The following is an 18,988-nucleotide window of genomic DNA, read 5'->3' on the forward strand; positions in this document are numbered from 1 at the left end:
CTCACACTCAGATTCAACTCAGTTTTGCTTTTTCAAGCACCTATTAACATACAAGCTACCAAATGGTAATAACAGAAGTTCCTGACTCATGCCTGCCTAGGAGGTCAGGATCCTGGTACAGTTTCAAGAGAGAGTTGGGACTGGAAAATCTGAAGGCCTGCCCCATCGTGAGGTACCGGCCCTTTGAAGAAGACAGCTGTCCTGATTCATCAAGGGCTGACAAGGCCTAGCCTTGCCTGCTGTGTGCTGAGAGAAAGAAATACAGCCGGAAGTGGGGTTTTAGTCACTGCCCCTCACTAATGAGCCCCGGTGCTGATAGCTAAGTGAAGAGGCTTCCAGGGGCAGCACATTCTATTCTGACACCTCCCTCCCCAGGTTCTACTGTTGGTGAAAGGAAAGGCAGGGAGAGCTTCGCAGATGAAAATTAGTCATCAGTGAGCACTCTGTAGCCCACGAGCTTTAACAAGGGCTTGTGTGTGCCGGCTTCTGGATCCAGCGCTTGCAGGGCTGTGGATCTCTGGCCTTCTGAGCACCTGAGCCTGAGATGCTCTCTTCTGACCATGCCTCCCAGCTCTCGGCCGTGGTGCCCACCACCTGGTTCCCCAGGACTGAAGACCTCTCTAGCCTGTACCAATTTTTTTAAATAATATATTTTGATTGAAGTATAGTTGATTTACTATGTTGTGTTAATTTCTGCTGTACAGCAAAGTGATTCAGTTACACATATATATATATATTCTTTTTTATATTCTTTTCCATTATGGCTTATCACAGGATTTTGAATATAGTTCCCTGTGCTGTACAGTAGGACCTGTCGTTGACCTGTACCAACGTTAATTCGGATTCATGAACCCAAGAACCTTTCCTGCTTCTCATTGCCTCCTGGACGGACAAGGAGGGAAAGGGGGGGATGGCAAAGAATGACTCATTCTGTAGGAGGGAGGGAAGAGCTCTAGCCTCTCTTAAGGTAAGGTCACTGCTGGTCCCCACTTTCAGCAGGCCACAGGCAAAACACATGGGGTTGACTTAGAAGATCTTGAAGGTGTTGTCCGGTGACGACTTCTGGGGCTTGAGTTCTGTGACCTGTTGTCTCTGCTGGAGAACAATGAAAAGATGGCATTCAGAAGGTGGGTAAGGCTGAGACAGATGGAAGCAGAGACAGCCACTTGGCAGGTGCATGGTAGGCGGGGCATGTACCAGATTGGGACCCTGACTAGGTGACCCGTGAGGCCCCTGTAACCCTAAGATGCTGTGGTTCCCGAGGAATGGGGTTGGGGGATGGCTCCTGAGTCTGGAGTTGTAGCAGCCCTGGTGGCCAGTTGGCTCCTTTCCTTCCTCCAGTTTGTGCCGTGGACTCAGGAACCCAGGCCTCCTCCCTATCTGCTGAACCGTCCACATAGTAACTCACCCCAGAGGCGATAATTCTGTGGGCCCAGCCTTCTTGAGTGTAATAAGAATATTGGAAGCCTTTTGTTGAAGGCTTATCATCTGCCAGGAACCACACCAGGCTTGTACCTACATTGTTATCTCATTTATTCATCAGCCGGTCCCAGGTTCAAATCCCAGCTGTGCCATGTGTTATCAGGTGTCACTTTAGGCAAATTACTGAAATAAATTAATGCATGAAAAGAGGATTAAATAAGTTAATGCATGAAAGGAGCTTAGCAGGGTGCCTGGCACAGTGCTCAGTAATGTTAACCATTGCTATTATATGCCAGGAGTGTCATTATTATTATCAGATCTATTTTATACATGCAGCCAATGCTCTCCAACCTGGGTTCACTGGACTTTAAAGCTTGGTTTTTTCCCCCATTATGCCTCATTGCTTTTTAAGGCTTCTCTCTCTCTTTTTTAAAAAATTTATTTATTTATTTATTTATTTATTTATTTATTTATTTATTTATTTTTGGCTGCGTTGGGTCTTCATTGCTGCGTGTGGATTTTCTCTAGTTGTGGCGAGCGGGGGCTACTCTTCTTTGCGGTGCGTGGGCTTCTCATTGTGGTGGCTTCTCTTGTTGCGGCGCATGGGATCTAGGCGCACGGGCTTCAGTAGTTGTGGCATGTGGGCTCAGTAGTTGTGGCGCACGGGCTTAGTTGCTCCACGGCATGCGGGATCTTCCTGGACCAGGGCTCGAACCTGTGTCCCCTGCACTGGCAGGTGGATTCTTAACCACTGCGCCATCAGGGAAGCCCAAGGCTTCTCTTAAACGATGTGGCAATTATAAGACTCAGAATCACTTGAACTCTCCTGAGAGTGGAATAGTGTCATTTCTCGTTTCCTATTAAATAGCTAAACACACTGACATATAGATCACAAGATGGTTTCACTTTAAAAATCACACCTGCAGGTTCAGGGGCTGTGTCTCACACATTTTTGTTTCCCCAGTGCCTAGCAGAGTACCTGTCACATCGAAGGCACTGATTACATATGTATCGAGTTGAACTGACTTGGATCCAGAGGGAAAATGAAGCTGGTGAAGTAACTAGGGATTCACATCGCCCCTTGTCCATCCCCTGGGTGCCCCATTTGGCCCCAAAGGCCGTTGTCACCATACTTCCCAGCCTATTGTGAATTAAGGGGCTTTTCTTTTTTTTTTGTTTCTTCTCCTATGTTTCTTTCTTCTTAGTCATTCTTCTCAGTTTATTCATTCATTTATTCTACAAGTAATCATTAAGTGCCTAGTACGTATCAGGCTCTGTGCTTGGTGCTGAGATATAATAACGAGCAAGAAAACCAAAGTTCCTCCCCTCACAAAGGGATCCAGCAAGTATTTAGTAGGTGAGGTTGGAATAAAGTCAGTAAGGAAATACAGAATGTCGTGTACGTGAAACAGAAAGATGTGTGTCCCGTGTCCCATGCTCCGGTGGGAGAGCTGTGGGCTGCCATGGGAAAGTGTGGCAGGAGTGCCTCACATTGACTCATGGGATCAGTTCACAAGGAGCAGTGGGAACTGAGTCTTGAAGGGGAGTGGGTGCTACACAGGTAAGGGAAATAGAGGGAAGTTGTGTTTTCTGCAGAGAGAAGTGCTAGGAACCCGCTAACCCAATAGGGACCTAGTGGGTATGAAAGGGGGGAATAGAGCTTTTACTCTTGAGAAACAAAATGTGTAGAAATGGGGCAACCTGGGAAAATGTTTAAAGTAATAGCAACAAATGGAAAATCACATCAGATGATGAATATATGAGTGTGAATTCATCCAGAAGAATGCAGTAAGAGGTATTGTGTCAAAGTGAAATTCACAGACTACCTGCATCAGAGTTACTTGGGATGCTAGTTAACTATGCAAGGACATTATCTCAGACCTCAGGAATCACAATGTCTGAGGTAGGGGCCGGGTCTCTGCAAGTTCAACAAGCACCATGGTGCCTATTAAGGTTTGAGAATGACTGTGAACCAGTATCTGCTGAGCACTTCCTAGGCCTCAACAAGCACCAACATTCAGGATCAGAGAGGAGTGGTCTAAGGCCCAGAGGAGATGGCCACACAGACCCTGGGGCATGAAGGCACGGAGGTCTCAGAGGTGGATAAAGAAAAGGAAGGATGTTTCCAGTAGATGAGGTTGGAATAAAGTCACTAGGGAGTCCAAAAAGATGTGTGTATGGGACAGCAAAAATACTAGACTGGCTGGAATGGAAGGGCAAGATTGTAGAATAACAAAGATTTAGCTAAACAATTTCTAAGGAATTCTGCAAATGAAAGACATTTAATTAGACAATAGGACATTATTATTAAATGGTCTTCAGCAGGAAACGCCCCACTGCGGTGGAAATGCTACTGCAAGGATGGTTAATAGTAAAATACTTTTGCATTTATGACTTTGGACATCTCACTTACTTTCACTGAAACTCAATTTCTTCATCTATAAAGTGGAGATAGTAATACCTACTTTTCAGGGTTGTGAGGATTGAATGGTAGGTATGTGAAAAATCAATCCTATTCTGGACCAAGGCTATATTGAAACAATAACAAAAACTAAAACCAAACACACACAACTTTTATTAATCCATCGTTGTTGCTTATGATGTCTGCTCCCATGATAATTACTGTACCTGTTCACTGTTTATTTCCTCTCTTCTTGTGTGTGGTATGCTTGTCTCTAGCTGCTCAGGGCTTTCTGGGAATCCATATAGCTAGCCTTCTCTTGGTGCGCCCTCTAGTGCTGGATTCTGTAATGACTCAGTCTTAGAACTGAGGCTAAAGTCTTCTAATCTTACAAGAAACTGTTCCTTAAAGCTAATATAACCTACATAAAAATACATCTTTAGTAGGATGCTTCGCACTGACGCCAAAGTAAAATTACTTTGTAATTTTATGGCTGTAATATCAATGACCAATTAGGGATTTTCTGCTCAAAACAAAATCTCTTAGCAAATACTGAGGAGTTGAAGATAGAACCAAAGATACAAAATTTCTCCATCCTGAGGCTTCCCCTTCATGCTTCCAAAGCAACGGAAAAACGTTTCCTTCAAATACGTCTTCTATTGATTATTTTACTTAAAAAGTTTCCTGTTTTGAAAGAGTGGGAATATCACTAACTTGGGAACATCAGCAGTCTGACATGTCATGCCAATTCTGTTATTGGCTAATTGGGTGACCTTGGCTAAGCAACTCTCCTTCTCTGGATCTTAGCTTCTGCAAATGTAAAATGAGAGATGTAGACTCCACCATCCCTCAGGGCTCTCCTAGCATGTGGCTCTTTGCCTACATAGAGAGGCTGTGCAGGGAGTGGATATCACGCAGCGTAGGAGTCAGAGACCTACATTCTTATCCCTGTTCCAGGATTTACCAGCTCTGGGACCTGGGCCAACCATTTAACCTGTCTGGACCTCTTTACCCCACTGGACCCTGTTGCTTCCAGAGCTGGCACCAGTTCGCCCAGCACTGAAAAACAAAATGTTAGGACTAGTGGCAGGACAGATACTCCTTATCATGGGGTCCTTGGCCAGACTGTGGTCACCATATTGTGTCCTTTAAAAAAATAAAAACAAAGACAAAACTGGAATCCCACTGAAAGACTATAAGCCAACCGCCAGAACAAAAAGCTGTGGGCTCTGGCAGGTACTTCTGGGGCCAAGTGATGGTGCTTTATTTTTTTTATTTTTTTAACATCTTTATCGGAGTATAATTGCTTTACAATGGTGTGTTAGTTTCTGCTTTATAACAAAGGATGATGCTTTAAATAGGCTTGTTCTCTGATTTCTCCAGCCATCTTGGGTAGAGAAGATTTACGTAAACCACCTAGGCAGATGCCGCGTGGGAGCTAGCTGGCCTTATTTGTCAACAGTATTCAGAGGGCTGAAGGGAGAGGCGCCTTCCCCATCAACGAGGCAGCTTCACGTCAGCATTATTTCCCTGAATTTTGAAAAACAGCTTCTGTCTTCAGGCTGTGTGACTGAAAGGGAGAAGCCAGGTTGCAAAACAATTCTGATAAGAGAGGCTCGGTGCTTCCCTCCACTTCCTTTGGGGCACCATCGCCCCGGCTACCGAGGAGTCCGAGGAAGGCAGCGGGGAGCACGTGGGCAGACAGGTGCGGAGAGTCTGCCAGTGCTGTGCGAGGTGGCTCATTCCTCCCACATTGCTCTTGTTTTAAACATTGAGACTCCTGCCAGCAGTATATTTAGCATGATGTGCATAGCTACGCAGCTGTAAAGTTGACATCCCGTGGGGTGAGGAAGCGGAAAAGCCACGGCTAGGCTTTCCCCCAGTGCCCTCCCTTCACAAAGGAAATCAGGGCTTCTTTGCACACTGCCCCAGATAAGTCAATTGAAGTGGGCACGGCTGCTTTCTGCGGCGCTTCTCGCTTTGTTTGCAGTATCCCAGGAGATGGGTTGGAGAGAATGGGGAAAGGAGACTGTCACTGAAAGGGCCCTCGTTCTGCATTTCTAAGTCCCTTGCTCATATAATTAGGAAACCAAACACTTTATAACAATTCAGGGCCTGCCAAAGTCTTATGTCTTGAAAATAAGAAAGAAGCCCCTTCACTAAAGAGTCCATCTTTTCTGCAGAGACAGACTGAAATCAGAAAACCTAGATTAAAGCCCAGCTCAGTCACTTATTAGCTGTGCAAGCTGGGGCAAATCCTCAAGGGCTATAAATAAAGAAAATATATCCTATCTTTCCTATTGAGCTCAGAGAGTGGTTATAAGAATGAAAATTAAAACGTGATAAGGTTTACACAAAGGATCTGGCAACTGGAAGGGATATTTAGGTGTGCCTGCCTCCCATACTCATCAAATATCTGTGGAATTGGCTGCTAGAGGGAGATATGTGGGATGTCAGGCATGAAGCAAGCAAAACTGATGGGGGGAGATATTTGGGGCTTTGTCTTGGCTTAGTCCCTTCAGTCCTTTATTTAGTCTGTCCACACATGAAAATGGCTTCAATTCCCTTCAGCCATACTATCCCCACCAAACAGCTATCCACAAAGGGTACACAGTGGACCTGATTCTCCAGTCCCATCACAGCAGCCTGGGCCCATCCACATGTGACTGACCATGTGCCCGATGGCTCATTTGTAATGCCACCCAACATCTCTTTTCATATACTGGGAGGCCAGGGCAACAGCCTCCTACAGACCTAAAGGAAAAGAATATCCAGGTGCATATAATCACTTCACTGGGTCCCTTCTAGGCCACAGCTGGATTATGTTTACCGAACTCGAGAGCTGCTCAGATGGGCATGGAACTCCCTGGGGAGCTTGTACAGTGTGAATCTGATCCAGACGGTCTGGAGCAGGAACTGCCAATCAGCCCTCAGGGGGTGCTATGCTGGTGGTCCTCAGAGCAGACTTCGACTGTCGAGGACGTAGAAGATTCATATCAAGGACAGAATCATCTCTGCCTCACAACCCTGTTTGCTGCGGTTGACCCACAGTTGTAAGCCTACCCTCTTGATTTCAACCCCAATGAAACGCGGTACTCTCTCTCCTCCAGCTCAATGGCCGGTGCCCTCTGTCATGGGCAGGTGTTCTCTTGCCCATGGACTCTTTCTCATATGGGCTGCTCTGAGACTCTTTGGAGACTCAGTTCCTGGGGTCTCTCACTTGCGCTTTCTGAATTCCATGATCTACTCACAGATTTGCTGCTTAAAACTCCCCTTTTAGGGGCTTCCCTGGTGGCGCAGTGGTTGAGAATCCGCCTGCCAATGCAGGGGACACCGGTTCGAGCCCTGGTCTGGGAAGATCTCACATGCCACGGAGCAACTGGGCCTGTGAGCCACAACTACTGAGCCTGTGCGTCTGGAGCCTGTGCTCTGCAACAAGAGAGGCCACGATAGTGAGAGGCCCGCGCACTGCGATGAAGAGTGGCCCCCGCTCGCCGCAACAACTCCCCTTTTAGCCTCTGTTCTTGGGAGTTGAACTCTGTTGGAATTCCTTTAGGAATGGATGGCCCTTTGGGGCAAAGTCTCTTTTAAGGAGGTTCCAGGTCAGCTCACAAGGCACACTCCCAAACTGCACTTCTCGTTCACGGTAAACACGCACCTTTGCCCTGTTGTCAGTGGAGTGAACTTGCTGCCCAAACGGCACCCTCTGCACTGTTGCCACAGGCAGCCTCCGTCAGACGCCTGCCCTTGCCTTTAGATTTCTCAGGCCTGGGGTGGATATCCGTCCACTCCCCACCTCCAGGGACACATTTCAATTGCTTCAGAAGGTCTTCCTGAAGCCGCCATCTCTGCTGCGTTGTGGGGGTTTGGGCTGAACCACACACCAGCCACTGACCAAATCCTCCCCCTGCACTTCCCAGCTTCGCTCTCAGGCCCCCCAGCCTCTCTCAGACTGAGGCTGGGTAGTCAGCTAAGGTCTCAAACCAGTTCTTGGCTCCTTCTTTGCAAGTCCTGCACAGTCGAGCTAGCAACCCACTCTGGAAAAGGGGAGCGCTTGCCACCTACTCTCCTGTGTCCTCAAAGGCCAGCCCAGGACTCTCTGTGACTGTGGCCTTTGATACTGTAACAGTCATGGAAGGAGGGTTTGGGACCCCAAAGCATTGTTTTTGACAGAATAAAATGCAGCCCTTGCTCCCTAAGCTCCTTAGGTGTTTGAAAAATATCTGTTCAAGTTCTGCTCCAAGCTATTTGACATAGCAGAGAGTGACAGGCCCTGTCACCCAGCTTCCCAGCGAGCCTACCATCCTGGACACCAGCCCCCCCGAAGGTACACAAGAGCTCCACTCCAGGGGGTGAAGGAAACCACAGTCTGGGTCACTCCACTCACTTCCCAGCTTGGGAGAAGCTGGGGGAGCCCTGGGGGGAGTGGGCAGCATCTCTGAAAGTTAGACTATAAGACCCCCAAGGGCAGGGACTCACCTGTCCCCTTCATGATGCCAGTGCCCTGTCTGACACATATGGATGCTCATGGAATATCTGGGGAATGAATGACTGGTCACTAGGAATGTTGGTGGCCAGGTCAACCCATTTCTCTGTGATGATGGTCCTTCCTGGGTCCTGGATATTTTAGAGCAGTTCCTCATTAAAATATGTCAAAAATTGGGATTTGGAAATTATGGTGACTATTTCAGGAAGGGACATGTTCAGCTTGGTTGCTCTTTGAGCCCTCATATGAAGGAAGGTACCACTCCACCCCCTGGAAAGCAATGTGGCCCAGGAAGGCCTGGGCCTTAGACAGCAGGAGGGGCTCTGGGGACATTCAGAAGTTGGTCTCTACTGGACACAGTGGCCGAATGGATGTTGAGTGAAGGAGAGGGCGGAGCCCATGACTATTATAATTATTTTGTAAACTGTACCAGGTATTAGTCCCAATGCATTAGATGGCTTTTGAAATGATTAATGAAAGAACCGGCTTCTACATTTATAAACTTATTTCACCAAAATATCAGGAAAAATCTAAAAGTCAATTGTATAACTTGATGCCAATTTGCCTCTTTTGCCTGGGGTCTGGGATAACGCTTGGTGAGAGTACCTATTTCCCCCCTCACCCCCAGAAATCACACATCCAAAATTCATTAAGAAGACATGTGTTTATAGGCATCACCACCTCTAACCCTGTAAAAAACTAGGGAGCATTAACTAATTTCCATGGAATTAACCTACTCACCAGGGGAGATTGGCCGACTATTCTAGCATACTGTAACTCCTACCAAGCCCTGTATAAGGTAACATACCTATCGTATCCAATGAGTGTATCAGCTGTTTGTGCTGCAAACCCATAATTTAGTGGCTCAAAACAACGAGCATTTATTATCTCAGTTTCCATAGGTCGCGAACTGGGAGTGACTTACCTAGAGGGTTCTGGCACATGTCATGTCTTATGAGGCAGACCTGATGTCTACCAGGGCTGCAGTTACCTGGAGGTCTAATCGAGGCTGGAGGATTTACCTGCATGCTCACCTCCTTTGTCAGCTGGCTACTGACTGGAGGTCCTTTGTAATGATTAAAATGTAGTATTTACAGTTTTATTATATTTGTAGATAATTTTATCCCACTAGGTACTTTTCTTTCCTAAAGTCTAGAATTACTGTCATGTGGGAGACTGTGACATTTTGTAACATTAAAAAAGAATTTTTGGACTGAAGTTCCTGGCACATAATAGATGTTCGCTAAATATTTGTTTGACTGGATTAAATCAAATGTAGGGCACCACTGAATAAGATGATCAATTTGGTCTCTGCCCACTCTAAAATCTTATGAATTCTTTACTTTAACTCTGAGGCAATTTACCAGTTTGAGTTTTACTGTAACCAATCACTCCTACATAATTAAAACCAGCTCTGGTCCACTGCATCATTTCTTAAATACTGGGAGACTTTCTGTTTCACATACATATAATGGCACTGCCCTCTTAGTATGCATATCTTCAAAATCCCTTACTGGAAATAATCTTCCCCTTTTGTATAAATGAAGTAGGTGGAACTTTTACACTCCACCCTTTGAAGGTTTTGCATTATAAATTCATTCAGGAACACGGATTATGTATGCTTGTGAGGGTAAAATTAGGAGACAATGTGGCACATCCCCAGAAGGGGGGTGGGAATTTCCAAGGCTCTTCACAAACCCCCCAACCTTTATTATTTTATGCTGTATAAGGTTATTAAATTCTAAAATTTTTAGTCAAAAATATGAAACAATATATGTTGCTGGTAGGGTAAAGAAGCTCCTGGTGTTCCCCTCATCCATCTGAGGTCAGTCCCAGGAGGAGGGATGTTTCTATAGATTGGTCACGTTCCTGTCCAACTTGCAGAGATATTCTTGAGCCACGCTTTCTAAGGCTCAGGGCATGGGAGGTGGAGCTTAAGTAAGACTTCCGTCTTTGGGGATGGTTTTCCTCCGGAGGGGGAAGGAAGAAGGAGGCACTGTGGCTGCTTCATATCATTCTCTGTTGTTTCTTCCCTCTCCGTCTTTCCCCTCTGTCTGGGTAAGTCAGAAGGGCAGGGCTGAGTTCATCTGAGGGCTGGGGCTGGCTGCCCAGAACGGCTCTGTTCCGGCCATTGGTACCCACGCAGGCTCACGGCTTTCTTCTTCTTGGCCCTCAGTCCTGATTGTCATGGCTTGGTTTTGCCCTACCACCCAGTGCTGGGATGAAGGGGCTGAGGCTCGGGTGGTGCCTAGACTAGGAGGGTCAAATAGGCTGTGGGACCAGTTTTATTTCTAGGCTCTGGGCCACTTGACCTGGCTCTGCCCAGCCTACTAGCGGAGTACAAAGCCCAAGTTTCCAAGCCATGTACATGTCGGCCTCCAGAACTTCTCACAGGGTTAGCAACAAGCGGAGGATGAGATCGAAGTGTTCTGATCTTCTCTCCAGGTCATCTGTTTTTGTTTGCAACAATATGTCATGTTATTTAAGAGGAGGATTTTAGGTAGAGAACATGGGAAATGGACATTAATTCAGACTGTTCTGACTTTGCGTTTATAATACAGGAGATTGTTCTGAAATGTAACAAACCACAAATTTAAAGTTAGAACACTGGGGTTCAAACCCCACTACATCCTATTGGCTAGGATATTTAGCCTCTGGTTTCTTGGAAGTGTGTGTGTTATGTATACATCTTATAGGAGAGTTAGGAGTGAATGGGCTATCATATATATGTTACACAAATAGTAGTAGATGCTTGGTAAACACTTCTTGAATTTCTATGATAGTTCAAATACATTTTACTGAATTTAAAATTTTGAGATTATTTCTTCTGAATGTTTTCAAGACTTACTTGCTAAATTCATAGCATTCTTTTATTTTCAAAGCAAGGGATAAAAAACTTATGTTTCTCAATATGCAGTCTATTTTGGGAATCAGCAATTACTTCTTATATTCAAAGACATGTATGGTTCTGACACACTACTATTTTGAACTATAACTTTTGTCATTTAATTAGTCTCATTTAATTTATTACAGTATGTTGATGCTAATTATGCAAATTTTACCTAAAAGGATTAAAAACACTTCACAAAAATATTTCCCACATTTTGTGCTTTCATTCTACAAGTAGATATCAGTGATTTTAACCTAGTTTTCTCTATTATTCTAATTGAGGGACATTTTCTTACACAGAACCAACTTAGTATGTAGCCAAGTTTTAAAATAAACAATTTAGAATTTTATTTTGTTCTTGCAGTAATGTAATGGCAACACCACAGGCAAAATTAGTCAGATTCAGTGATTTGTCCAAGGGCACACAGTTAATAAGTGGGAGAAAGTTAGTAGCCAAATCTGGGCAGCCTGACCTGAGGGAAGTGAAGATCAGAGAGGTTAAGCAACTTAAGCGAGGTTGCAGAACTAATAAATAGTAAATGGTAGAGCTGGGATTCAAACCCAGGCCACCTGGCTAGTAACCATTATGCCACATTGCCTCTACATTTGCGATAACAGTCAATGGAACACTTCTCATATGCTCAGCACTCAATTAGGGAGATATAGACAAAGACTTTACCCTTCAGTTGCACACAAATTACAATAATAAATAGTTGTTCAGAGAAGGGTAAAGTTCAGGCAGGCTAGAGCAGGCTCTGAATGTATGGCAGACGCTGCTGATTGTCTATGTTATCTTCAGGCTCTTCCTCTTCCTTTCTAACCAAATGCCAGTCTTGTTTAGGATAACAATGTGCCCAGTAAGAGGTGGCCGTGCAATCAAGTTCTGGCCAACGAGATGACAGAGGAAGTCTGCTGGGTGGGGCTTCCTGGAAAGCTATTATTTTCCTGATACAAAGGGACAGATTCAGTTGACATGCACCTTTGACCTTTTTCCCTTGTCCTTGCCCTTTCTTTTTCCCTGGGACCCAGATACAATACCTGGAGTGGAACAGCTATCCTACAACCATGAGGACTAAAGCCAAGTGCTAAGGATGGCAGACAAGGAAGTTAGAAGCAGCCTGGTCCTTGATGGTTTCTTTAAGCAGCTGTAGCAGTCCTGGACTTCTTGAGGTGTGAGAAAAAAATAAACCCTTATATGGTTAAAGCAATGTAGTCAAGTTTCTGTTACAAGCAGTTGAACGAAATCCTAACTTATACAGAAAACTTCAGGAATAGAGTATCCATTTAAGCTTTGAAGGTCAGGAATATTCAGCTAGGTTGGGGAAAAAAAGAAGCGTACCAGGTGTGGAGTGTGTCCTACCCAATGGCAAGGAAGCAGAACCAGCACAGTGGGTTCAGGGGAAGGTGGGAAACCAGCAGGTCTGGGAAGAGCATGGCTAACACATCTCTGTAGCACCTGAAGAAGAGCAAGAACGGTAAAGGAGCTGATGTATGAAATAGCATGGAAGGGGCTGAGACTCAGTGAGAGATGAGCATTGGGCCACATCATGGATTTGGAACTAAGAGTTTGGGCCTTATGAATACAGAGGTGGGAGGCATCAAAGAGTCTGGGGCAAGGATATGATATTAAAGAGCCTGCATACAGGTGTTCTATAAATGCTATTGGATCTTCACACAGTCAGTCCACAAATAGTTTTGAGCATTCTACTATGTGCCAGTCACTGTTCTAAGCCCAGGGTGAGAGATCGAGATTCTGTAAGATGATATAAGTTCAATTTCTGGGTCCCTAAACAAATATTTTAGAAAAGGGGTCCCATTATTCCTTCTTTTTTTTTGTTTGTTTTAATTAATTTATTTTTTCTTATTAGTCATCCATTTTATACACATCAGTGCATACATGTCAATCCCAATCTCCCAATTCATCACACCACCACCACCACCACCCCCTGCCGCTTTTCCCCCCTTGGTGTCCATACGTTTGTTCTCTACTTCTGTGTCTCAATTTCTGCTCTGCAAACCGGTTCATCTGTACCATTTTCTAGGTTCCACATATATGCATTACCATTATTCCTTCTTAAAATGATAAAACATGGAGTGTTTGAGTGGGACTGGCTGAGTTCAAATCCTGGCTTTGTCACTTGACATCTCTGTGCCTCAGTTTCCTCAGCTGCATTATGCATCTAATAAAAGTACTTGCCACTTTGCTTAATTATGAGGATTCCGTGAGGGAGGACTGACTCAGTGCTCCCTGTCTACAGGCTGTCCTAGCTTCCCATTGTTCAGTCCCCCAGTCGTGGAGCATTCCTGACTCCTATTCTTGCATCAGCAAATTCTATTGGATTTAACTTCAAAATATCACCAGAATCCCATTGCTTTGTAGCACGTTCACTGCTATCACCTGGTCGTGGCCACCTTCATCTCTGCAGTGATTACTTGGTGCCCGTTCTTCCCAGATGTCCTCTTTAGTGTGCCCATCCTCCACCCACTGGTTATTGGTTGTTGAAAGCACAACCTGCTTCACTCAAAACTTACACACTCTTCCAAGGGGCAGAACTGTGAATACATTAGTGTTACGTGGCAAGGGGGAAGTCGGGTCGCTAATCAACTGACCTTCAGATGGGGAGATTACCCTGATCATTCAGGTGGACCCAGTGTAATCACAGGGGTCCCTATAAATGAAAGAGGGGGCAGAAGTCAGTCAGTGAAGGAGCTGTGATAACGGGAATAGAGGTAGGAGTGATGGGATTGCTGGAATTGGATTCTCCCCTAGAGCCTCCAGAAGGGTGGCAGGCTGTGAGATAATAAATTTGTCTTGTCTTAAGTCACTGTGTTTGTAGTACTATGTTACAGCAGGCACAGGAAATTCATGTGATTTGGACAACTCTGAAGGGCCATCCCAGCTCCAAGAGCTTCCCCTAGGAGTGGCTGAAGCCTCAGTTGCCACCATCTTGCAGGCTGGCTTCTCCCTCTGCCCTAATCTGCCTTCTTTGTGTCTTTACAGGTGTATTTCCCAAGCACGAACCCCGAAAGCCTTCTGCATGCAATTCTTCATCTCAAATTTGTTTCCAAGGAACTCAAGGTAAGACAGTCTCTCACATGAATTGTTGTAATGCCCCCTGCATGGTCTCCATGCTTATACCCTTAACTCTCTGCTGCAGGCTCTTCTCAACATAGTAGACCCAATGACTCTGTGAAAACATAAATTAGATCAAGACACTCCATGGCTTTCCTTTTCACTCGGAGTAGAGGTCAGATCCCTTAAAGGTCCTTTCATAATCTTCCCAACCACCCTGCCAATTCCTCCTCTGCCTCATCTCCCATGACTCTCCCCCTTGTTCACTCTGCTCCAGCCACACGAGCATCCTTGCTCTCCTTGAACCTGCCGGGCAAACTCCTGCCCCAGGACTTCTGCATTAACACTTTTCTCTGCTCGATGCCACCTTTCCAGTAGGGTCCCTGATCACCCTATTTAAAATAGCAATTGCCCTTCATCCTACACTGGTACTCCCTATCCCTCCTACCTGCATTATTTTCTCTATGGGCCCTAGAACTTTCTAATATACTATATACTTTATTTATTTTTGTTTATTGTTTTTGTCCTCCCGCTAGACTATACCATCTATGAAGACGAGTATTTTGTTTATTTACTACTATATCCCCAGTGCTCAGGACTGTGCCTGGCAAATAGCGGTCACTCATAAAAATCTGTTTGATGAATAAATGAATAAATGCAGGTACAGTATTTAGAACAGTGTCTGGCACATAGTAAATGCTTAATAAGTATCAGCTATTACTTTTTGCTAGTAGAGAAGGGGTCATGAGATTCCTGGCATTTCAGAGATGACTTATACTGGTATTTGATCCTATGATCCTGCAGGAAGAGGAAGATGAATCACATACACATGTTGATCGGGACCTTCATTTCCTTGCTTTTATGTGTGTGATCTAACCCCGGGTTGAGCTGTATTCCCTTTAGAATAGACTGAAAAGCAAAAGTCTGAGTCTCTCACACGGACCGAGGAGGTGATCAAGGATACAAGAAGAAGGTGTGGGCTGGAGTTCTTTTTGGAACCACAATTTGGGCCCAGGGAACAGAGGTCAGGAGAAGTCTGATCTGGCTTGAGGTCAGGCCTGATCCATCCCAGGACCTCTTTGGGAAATGGTGAAAGTTCAGCAGTTATACTGAGACAGGAAGGCTGGTGGCAGTTTATGCTGATTCTAAACTACTTATTGGAAGGACTGCCCTGTTTTAATGAGATTTCTATGAAGAAAGAGTCCAAAGGTCTATTTCATATCCTTGTTCATGAGCCTTATCCTTTCTTGAACCGTGTGCTGTCGGCCCAAGGTACTAGCCAAAGGCGAGGTCCTTTCTTTTTGTAGGTTTTGGGGAAAGAGGCTCAGAAATGTACTTTGAGATGGGAAGGAGCCAGAGTATATGCATGTAAATTTATAAGATATCCTGAATCCTAGGGAAATACACACTCATCTTTAAGAAATATCTATTCTCCTTCATGTATAGATTTGTATTAAACTATAGAAGAACAACATAGCTAATTCTGCCATCTGTTGGTTGGTTGAGCATTTCGAAGAAAAGCTCTTGTGTACGAGGTACTTAAAATCATTGAGTCCTTGGCACCAAAATATAGATAATGCCTAAACTTTCAGGGACAGGAGGGGATTTGTCCTGTTTTAAAGATCTTTTGCGATAGACGCTATGACTTTTGCTGCTGGTTCAATCTCAAATTAGACAATGTCTTGGAATGTCTTAATAGCATTTAAGCTCATTTAAATGCTATTTTGACCCCTATTGATCATGTTAGCACCTAATCAGTTGCTAACCCTGGAAATTGTATGCTTGAGATATATATGAAGGAACTCCTGTAATTTTCTTTCCAAAATAAGGTTAATTCCTAATTCTTTAATAGTCTTTTAAAGAGATGGGATGGGGGAGCTTTTCTGAAATTCGTATCATATTCAAATCATGTCAAAGTGCCTCAGGGTTTCCACACCTATCACACAGTGCTTGCTTATTAAAAGTTGAATTCCTAATTCCTTTAAAAATTAACCCATCTTTAAATATCTCTTCTAAATATTCAGAGGGCAAAACATGATATAGACAATAATATGCACATAGAGGATTCCTTTTAGCCCTTGAAAAGCATACATCTTTGTTGTATTTCTGTTGATGGGAAGTATGAGCTCTATCTCACATCCTTGTGTCTTGAAAACTTTTGAAATAACACACACTGTTGAGGTAAGGTTTTCACTTAGAAAGTCATAGTTCTTTTTTCATTGCGCTTTTATTTAGTGATTTATTTTCCATCTTGTCTCAGGACAAGATGAATTGGACCAAATATGCAACCTCAGACCTCCATTCTTACTGTATGTATTTCATCTTGGTTTTGGTGGGCCACATTATTGACCTAATTTTCAATGAAAGCCTAATCTTCTAAGGTGTGATGGTCCTGTCCAGGGCTGCCTGCTCGTCCCACCTGCCTGTCACACTTCACCCTTGTAGTCATGGCTCACTATGTCCCTGCTCTGTTGACATGGACTGATGATTGATATTTCTAGCCATCTGAGTACACATCTAAATGATTTTTTAAATCTAATTTCTTCAAACGTCATGTATTATAAGGCCGTATCCACATCTTCAGATACTTTGCTGAAAGGAATAGTCAGTGAACAAATTGCAGTCAAGTGCTCTCACTTCCTGCCTTCTCAACTTCACCCCTGAGTCCGCGTTAACGTGATGCATGCTTGAACTTCCACTTGTATTTTCTAAAAATTCTACATCATCCTTTTCAATCCTGCTTCTTGGTATCTAAAGTGTCTCAGCAACATCTTCAAGCAACAATCAAGGGCATAGTTTCCCAAAACTACAGCATTCAAAGCATCCTACTTGGTTGTGTGCTGATTTTTTCCAGGCAACCTCTTTTTATTTTAGGAATATAACAGGAATCTAGAAGCTAGTGATTTATTGCCCTTCTATCTTCAACGTAACACTTCCTACCATAAGCACATTTCTAAGACTCTGTGACAGTCTTAAGGAGCTTCTATTTGCTGCTGATACTCTATCAGCTATTGTTTTTAAGCTTCCTAAGGAAGGCAGAGCATTTCTGAGAGTTAATTCAGACCATGTCCTGATGGGAAACACCACCAAGATCATGTACTAACATGAACCCTGTGAACCTCACTATTAGCCAGAGATTGAATTTTTTAAATTGAGGTATAACATACAAACAGTAAAGTGCACGAATCTTGTATAAAGTTGATGAATTATACACACTCACACCCGATGTAGCCACTGCCTAGATCAAGACATAGATCTTTTTCCAACATCCCAGAAGGTTTTCTTGTCTTCTTCAGCCCTCCCTCTTCCCAGTTAATACCCTCCTCCAGGTAACCATGAATCTGACTTCCATCACCATAGATTAGTTTTGTCTGTTCTCTAACTGCATAATAAATGGAGCCACATAGTATGTGTGCTTTAGTGTCTGGCCTCTTCCTCATCAATATGTCAGTGAGATCGTTCATGTTCATATCTGCAGTGGGACTGCATTTTTCTTTCTTTCTTTTTTTTCCTACTGCTGTGCCTTATTCTGCTGTATCAATGTTCCACAGTTTGTCCATTCTACTACTGATGGACATTTGGGTTGTTTACAGCTTTGGATAATTGTGAATAAAGCTGCTTAGTCAGAGATTTTTTACATGTAAAAGAACACTTAACCACACACAAATTCTGGTATTTGGACAATCCTTTATGTGATGATAGACACTGAGTAGAAAACCAGATCAAGAACCCTAGGATGCTTTTTGTAAGACACTGAAAATCTATGTGTCGTTCAGGTTGAAATCAACTGTAAGAGCACAGGCAACAAAAGGAAAAAAAAGATAAATTGGACTTTATCAGCTTCATGGACATTTGTGCACCAAAAGATACTATCAAGAAAGCAAAAATGCAACCTACTGAATGGGAGTAAAATATTTGCAAATCATTTATCTGATGAGATTAATATCTAGAATATATAAAGAACACCAAAATCTCAACAACAAATAAATAACTCAATTCAAAAAATGAGCAAAAATATTTGAATAGACATTTCTCCAAAGAAGATACACAAATGGCCAATAAGCCCATGAAAAAATGCTCAACATCATTAGACATCAGAGAAATGCAAATCAAAACCCCAGTGAGATACCACTTCACAACTACTTGGATAGCTATAATTTTATTTAAAAAGAAAAGAAAGAAAAGGAAAATAAATTGGAGAAATTGGAAACCTCATGCACTACTGGTACAAATGTAAAAATGATGCAGCTGCTGTGGCAAACACTTTGGCAGTTTCTTAAAAGGATGAACATAGAACTATCATATGACCCAGCAATTTCAGTCCTAGGTAAAATACCCCAAAGAATTTAAAGCAGGGACTTGAACAGATATTTGTACAACAATGTTCATAAGAGTGTTATTGACAGTAGGCAAAAGGTGAGAACTACCCAAGTGTCCATCAACAGATGAATGGCTAAACACATATGGTATATACATAAAATGGAATATTGCTCAGCCATAAAAAGAATTGAAATTTGATATATACTACAACATGGATGAAACTTGAAAACATTATGATTAATGAAATAAGCCAGACACAGAAGGACATCTATTGTATGATTCCACTTATGAGGTACTTAGAATGGGCAAATTCACAGAGACAGAAAGTATTATTGGAGGTTACTAATAACCTCTAATAGGTTAGGCAGAAAGGAGAAGTTAGTTATTGTTTAATGAG

General features: G+C 43.5%; 1 protein-coding gene across 7 annotated transcripts in view; it reads left to right on the forward strand.

Annotated features, from left to right (window-relative positions):
* The window catches only part of LOC309668512 (uncharacterized protein), a gene marked incomplete at its 5' end in the record, with an annotated part of 77,871 nt that overhangs the window by 14,467 nt on the left and 44,416 nt on the right, over nucleotides 1-18,988 (forward strand). For 4 of the 7 annotated variants that reach the window (XM_082478429.1, XM_082478432.1, XM_082478430.1 and 1 more), the window contains one exon: nucleotides 14,200-14,277. In XM_082478429.1, coding sequence (XP_082334555.1) covers nucleotides 14,200-14,277 — 78 coding nt within the window. Of the gene's footprint in view, nucleotides 1-14,199; nucleotides 14,278-14,807; nucleotides 18,442-18,988 lie in introns of those variants that run through there. The other 3 variants (XM_082478428.1, XM_082478427.1, XM_082478426.1) reach the window with 3 other exon arrangements.

This window comes from Balaenoptera physalus (assembly GCF_965194825.1).
Source record: "Balaenoptera physalus genome assembly, chromosome: 1".
NCBI classification, from domain to species: Eukaryota; Metazoa; Chordata; class Mammalia; order Artiodactyla; family Balaenopteridae; genus Balaenoptera; species Balaenoptera physalus.